The sequence below is a fragment of the Teleopsis dalmanni genome, chromosome 2 (assembly GCF_002237135.1).
Source record: "Teleopsis dalmanni isolate 2A chromosome 2, ASM223713v2, whole genome shotgun sequence".
Lineage (NCBI taxonomy): Eukaryota > Metazoa > Arthropoda > Insecta > Diptera > Diopsidae > Teleopsis > Teleopsis dalmanni.
Window position 1 is genome coordinate 20,935,017 of NC_051847.1, and position 7,132 is coordinate 20,942,148.

At 32.1% G+C, this 7,132-nt stretch overlaps 1 protein-coding gene across 1 annotated transcript; it reads left to right on the forward strand.

Annotated features, from left to right (window-relative positions):
• Positions 1 to 5: 5 nt before the first annotated feature.
• LOC119674077 (rho GTPase-activating protein conundrum-like) lies at positions 6 to 3,466 on the forward strand (the record flags this gene model as incomplete). Its single annotated transcript, XM_038085201.1, has 7 exons — positions 6 to 164; positions 248 to 333; positions 436 to 711; positions 1,863 to 2,112; positions 2,186 to 2,530; positions 2,594 to 3,112; positions 3,180 to 3,466. Coding segments are annotated over 7 exons (1,800 nt in total), but the record flags the coding sequence as incomplete, so codon positions are not given.
• Positions 3,467 to 7,132: the final 3,666 nt, after the last annotated feature.

Consider the following 7,132-nt stretch of genomic DNA (forward strand, 5'->3'; position numbering starts at 1 on the left):
AATTAAACACCTCGGAGCTTGAACCAATACTCGCATCTCTATCCAAACCACATGCCGAAGCGATTAAACAGCGTGTGCGTGCACTCAATCACACTGTGCGGGGGCGCACAAAAAATCGGCAGAAACGCAAACCAGACATACGCGATGTTTTCCGAGATTTTGATGTGAGTTCTTAGAAAAGTGAAAATGATATCTCCAATCTATAACCTATTGAATTACTGTTATATTAATTTACATATTTTAACAGGAATCGAGTACTGGCACACGTTCACGAAGCGCAACACCTGATTCTCTTGATTCGATACATGGTGACGAGTGGGGCAACGCTTCAATGTAAGTTGTTTAGAAACAGTCTTAATTTAAGCTGACACTATATCAGTGCATTGCATATAACATTTCAAACCAAATTTTGATGAATTTCTTTTGCCTCCTTAGACCAAGTTTTGTAAGTGTTTTTGATACTGGCAATGGTGCGGACACAAATCATGGACATCATCAAACAATACAATTGGGTAAACATCTTAAACAGAAGTTACGACGAACCCCAAGTGCTCCACTTAAAGGATCAACAGATATATTTCGCGGTTCACATATACGATGCGATATACCAATGTACTCATCTGATGGTATTGAGTTATTAGGTTTTTCACGTATTGGAACTATACATATACCCAGAAACCGATCCGGTTCTGATCCTTCGTGTTCAGTTGGGTAAGTACTTATAGCAACTTTGTCTTTTGGATTTAAATCTTATTCCGTTTAAACTTTCAATTTAGTAGTATTTGATTTTATTACTATACAGATAGTTACTTGGTTCTGCTTACTTGTGTATGTTATGTTAGTTAAAACTTCTGATAGGTGAAGCTTGGACTTATATAGAACATTTGATTTTATAATCATAAAAACAATTAAAATCGTTTCTTTCCCTCTGTAAAGGTTAAGTTGGTTAATCTTGCTGAGTTAAACGACGTATTTGGTTTCATTAAGACACACATAATAATTATCGGCTTGCTTCCCTGTGTGGGTTGGATTATGTTAGTCTGGCTGGCCGTAAGTCAGGCATAGATCTATTTATTTCTAACAACAACAGATTGAGCTAAACCTCTATGTACATTTTTGCAGCAAGCATTTTTATTTTGTAAATATAGAAGCTGCTTAAAACTCTATTCCTGATAACGAGCCACCAAACATTATTTAAAGTCTTTTTTGAAAACTTTCCGCACTTTAGTCCTCTTCTCCTCTTGAAGCATGGTGTATCTACAATAGATCTAAATCTTACTGTAATGGAAGAATTATGACAAATATCATTCCAGGAGTAGTTTGTGGCATTAGGCTCAGCATCAATGATACTGTGTGGGCTGGAGCGCACAGATGCTTGAGACCCCTGTGGACACCAGCGAAGTATTTGTTTCACAATGTACATAGTTCGGTGGGTTTCGAAGGGTATGGCCAATTTAACGCTATTTACGGGGCTTAATCTCAATGGGCGCCATTTGTTGATTTGTCCGGTTACTGTCCTAAGTATGATTGAAACTGAGACGCTGTGTGTCACAGTTCTAATATACACGTACCGTGCGCTCAAAGCAGTCGCTTCACTGTCTACACTGAAATAAACTTTTTGCTTTATTATATTTTAACAGTTTATATTAAAAATTTTGATAATATTAGCAATATCAAAGCACTTATTAAGCCTATATGCATTTTCTGTATTTTTTTGCCACGACTTTTCGCAAAAACTTTCTCCTCTCCTGAAAACTTATCGTAGCATAAATAATTAATTGTCCGAATGACTTTTCAGAAGCACTCCATTATTATTTGTTAAAATATATGTAAAAATTAATTAAATTTATTTAAAATTATAGACGTGCTCGAGGGCAACTGATGCAGGACTCACACAGCGATAACAATACATCTTCAGGTGATTCTAGTGATGAATGTCTATCCAATACAGCACGTTCTTCGAACACTTCCTCTCCTGAGAGTACACCACAAAAAATTTTAAGTAAAATACATTTAGACACACCGCCACAAAGTGTACAGAACTCACCGTCTTCACGTGATGGCATTAGTTTTGAGAGCATGTGCCGTGAGTCTTCTAGTCAAGATGAAATTGTAAGTATCAAATACTTTTAAAAGCTAGTAGAAAAAATTTATTAATATATGAAAAATCTTTTTCTCCTCATAGGATACTGTCGATAGCAGTGATACATCGATTGAGTTTTGTTCAGATATTGACACAATTAACGAAACCGAGCTTAAACGCTTACAGCCTATATTTTGGTTAGAGTTAGCCACAATATTCGATCGTAATCACGTGTCATTGGATAAGAGGAAACCCTTCAAGAGACGACGCAAAGAAGAAGGTAATCTCTTTGGGGTTTCACTCAACGCCTTGATACGTCGTGATCAACAGATTACGGGTAAGGACTCAACATTGGTGCCGTTGTTCTTGGAAGGTGTGTTGGAGGAATTAACAAAACGTGGTGCTAGAGAGGAGGGTATTTTACGTGTCGCGGGACACAAACAAAAGGTATATAAAATCTTATTATGATGTTTTTATTTACTTAGATTATTTTCTATTTATAACGAATAGACTGAATTACTTTATAACGAATTGGAGTCGAGTTTTTACCAAAAACCAAAAAAATTTCCGCAATTACTGAGCTCGGCCAGTGTGCATGACTTGAGTGCTCTGCTGAAGCGCTGGTTGCGTGAATTACCTCAACCGCTGCTTAGCAATGAACTTATACAGCTTTTCTATCAATGTCATGCTTTACCAACTGTGGATCAAGCGAAGGCATTGGCAATCGTCTGCCAAATGTTACCGCATGAGAATCGTAACACATTACGTTCACTGATACGTTTTCTCAATTACGTCATAGAAAACAAGCAGTTCAACAAGATGAATATGCATAATGTGGCAACCATAATTGCTCCATCATTCTTTCCACCTCGTTATATCCATCCAACGGATAAGAACAGTATTGAGGAACAGGTTAAGATGGCGGCGCAGTGCTGCCGTTTAACAAATATGTTAATAACACGCGGAGAAGCGTTATTCCAGGTGCCAAATAATCTAATCGAAGAATCTAAATCGAACAAATCTCGTCAAGTAAATTCCGACACTCAAACATTCAAACAATGCAAAAACTAAACTTAAAAATTATTATTATTCACAGGGTAAACGTGGCTTACATCGTCGCGTGAAGGCTACTACTTCCTTATTGCATGTGGGTAGCAGCAACAATAATCACTCACTAAGTCCGAATATTGACAATAATGGCAACACCGTCACTCGTCAACAGTCAATTAACCCAAGTCACGTGCATCGTCTCATCATTTGATCAACTCCAAGCCACTTCCGTGCAGGAGCGCAAAACTGGTGTCTACAAGACGTGCTTAGTCGAAGCTCAAATTTATTACTTCAGTTTTATTTTTGCTAATTAATTTTAATCAGTTTTTTTAGTTTTTATCTTAAAATCCGTGCGAAATAGTTTTGTATATTTAATTTTAATTAAAATATGAATTTTTACTACAATGAACAAAATTATATATAAAACTATATTCTTTTAAATTATGTTAGTTGTAATTAAGTGAAGTGATAGAAATTTTGATTTTAAGTGCTTCCATGCTTAAATAATCAATATAATGATAAATTTTGATTTAAAAATATTTTCGCAATATATTTTTATATATAAAATTAAATTATATAAAAATAATTAATTTGACTCAGAAGTTTTAAAGGCCTGTGCTCATTTAACTACTGAGCAATAAAGACGTAAGCATTACTTATCTTTGGTAATTTGTATATAAAATATAATTTTAACTTATACGCATATACTTATATATATATATATAATATTTGTCATATACGTTTAATAAATATTTGTTAGTGATATGTGCTTGTGGCACATAGGCAAAGTGAATCATAAACTTAAATTCATTTCTTTAAAATTTTCTATTGAAAAGTGTATTTCAATTTATGTAAGCGTATCAGGGTTATACAAACCAATAAATAAAATAATTATTTTTAATTATCATAATGAAGAACGTCTTACCGTTTACTTAATTCGTAAAGAACATGGTTTCGATTTTTAGAAAAGTTTTAGAGTACAATACAACGTATCTAATTTCCAGACTATATGTATGCAGCCCAGCTTCAATAACTTAAATATTTCCCTCGTTTAAGAACTCTTTACTTATAGTGGGTTGTTGAAACAGCGAATCGTTCAACAAGTGGCCCCACTGAAGTGAAGGATTAGCCGAAGTAGACCACGAAACTACTTGGGTCCTTTTTCGTCCTTCTATTCTCAGATGTCGTTAACAACTCTGTCTTTCTCACTAATTTAAGTGTGGATTCCAGAATACTGATAACGAACTTTTGGCAGGTATGGAAATTAGCGAGGTGAAGTAGTGTTTTTCATATAATATTTCCTCCGCTTTATAATGTCACGTGTGACAAAAAGGATAATGCAAATCTTATGTGAAAAAAATTTATTAGTATCAGTTGATATAATATATTTGGATATAATTTCCTACTTGGGTAGGAATAAGGTTTATCCAACACTTTCACTTGCACTACTTGTTACATGAATCATATCTGCTTTACGGAGTTACTTATCGTATTAGATTACCATTTTTTTGTTCTAAACAAGCGTAAGAATATAATGCACCAATTTGCGTACCATTGAAATAAATTCTGCCGTTAGCAGAATATATGTATAATAATATGTATAATAATATGTATAATAAGTCAAAAATTCGATATATTTTAGTCCATGACGAGCCAGGGACATCTAAACCTTTGACTAATTCTTTAGTTCACAGCACGAAGTCAGGAAATTGGAACTTCACATCGAATGAAATAGAAATTCCAACAGTCTTCCTGCGCAACTTTAACTGTTAATCACAGCTACCACGACATTCCCGTATAGAGCCAAAACAGTGTCCAGAACAGTCTAAGTTATGGGCAGATGGACCGGGTGGTGTTAGTGAAATCTACTTACCATTGGTTTTACTTCAAAACAGTATAGAATGTTGTCTGATAGATTTCATTCATTTTTTTTCATACATACCAAAGGCAACTCCACATCGACGACTTTTAAATAAACCATCAAATTATGAGCTGTCTACTATTCTCAGTACATTCAATTTATCTAAGCAAGTAACACGAGCAGAACGATGTTGAAGAGCAATCTTTGTATTTTTTTGTTCTTTTGATTTTATATTAATATATGGTTATTTACATCTGGACATTTCAAAGGGTACGAATTTATTACGTTCTATTACTTTAGACTTACTGCAATATCTGAGTTCAACTCTCGTTCTTAATCCTGCTTGTAGACTAGGTTCGTATGCAACATTTACAAGAGTTTGCTATATATCGTACGTTGATCTACTTAAAGATGTATGACAAGCCAGTATTCGTTTGATAATATATATGTATTGTACATGAGGATTATGAAGAAGGTTATCAAGGCTTAATAAGGGAATTGTTGAAACATTACCTCCAAACATATATAGACTTGGTCAGCATGACAAGATGCAGTTTTTTGCTTCATTTAATTTTTTTTATATATTATTAGAAATTAATATTTCTAAATACAAGTAAATACAAGTATGACAAGTAAAACTATTAAAGCAAAAAATGTAAGTTGTGATATATAAAAATTAAATATATATTGTAAATTAATTCAAATAAAATTATTTCCATTAATAAATTAAAATTTAGTCAAAATAATTTCAGAATTCATTTTAATTAGTTGAAACTATAATTAATGTATCATAAGCCTTTACAAAAAATTAATACTCATTAATCTCATCAAATAAAAAATTTATTAAAAAACAAGAAAAACAAAATGGGCACTGTGACTGTAAATTGTGGTTGTTGCATAGACTAAAAAGATGCTATGTTTCTTGCACATACACAAATATTTGTTTAAAAATTAGCACTAGATGGCAGTTTTATGTAAATTATTGGTTGTGTTCCGCACTAGTTCTATTTCAATATCTATTTTTTATAAAATCTAATACAATATTTGGATATATATAAACATTATTATTTAGTAAGTAACAAGCAGTGTTCCATAGATCTTTTAGGTTATGGTGCATTCATAGCCTATTGTTTAATAATGTGATGAGTGACGAACAAATTAGATGTTGAGGACAAAATAGACCTATATAATCAGATTGTTAGTAAGTTATAATCTTCGTCTAAGTATATATGCCTCTTTTCTTGAGGCATGAGGCATATGAAGAGTGACAGAATAAACCACATCTACTGAATGATTGTTAACATATATATTTACTAGGTGGCAATAGCGTATCCAAAGGGGATTAGAGAATAGGTCTACCTCTTAGCAATTCAATCTATAGATATTACATTGCTGAAAATATTTTTTACTTTTTTTACTACCAGGAAGACAATGAAAATGAAAAGATGCTAAAAAAATATTAGTGCTTCATCGTAGTTATAATAATCATACATCAGGAAGATAAAGAAACAAAAAAAAAGGAAGATAAAGAATTGCACAGCTAAACACTTCTGCCAAATCATTCTTAACACATTTAACATATATATCGAAAAGATGAAGAGTTACAGTATAAAGCTTTCCTGTAGAGAGGATGTTAATATATTTTCTTGAATCGAGAGTTTTACAAATCTATTTTTAAACAATTTTTGTTTTATATTTTTAATGAATAATATTTGGTATAACATATTATTAAATATTATTAATAAATATTGCTGAGCAAGTTGGTTATGGCTTCTATATTTGGTTTTTTCTGGAACTTGATAACGTTAAAGATTAAAGGCAACATTTTCTCAATAATTTATTCTGTGATGATCCTTGTTAATACTTATAGAATTTTCCAAAAATAAATAATTTTGATTAAAATTATGTTCATATAAATTATATTTATAATAATTTCTACGTAAAGTATAATCAACTGAATTCGCTAAATTATATAAATTAATCAAACTTTTGTTGTTGCTTCTTCATAACTGTTTGAACCCTTCAAATTTTTTTCGTCATAAGACGCGTCACATTCAACAAAAAAAAAAAATTACTAAAGGTTAGAGTTTTTTCTTTATTTTCCCTATAAATCAATTATTTATACAAGAGATTAAAAA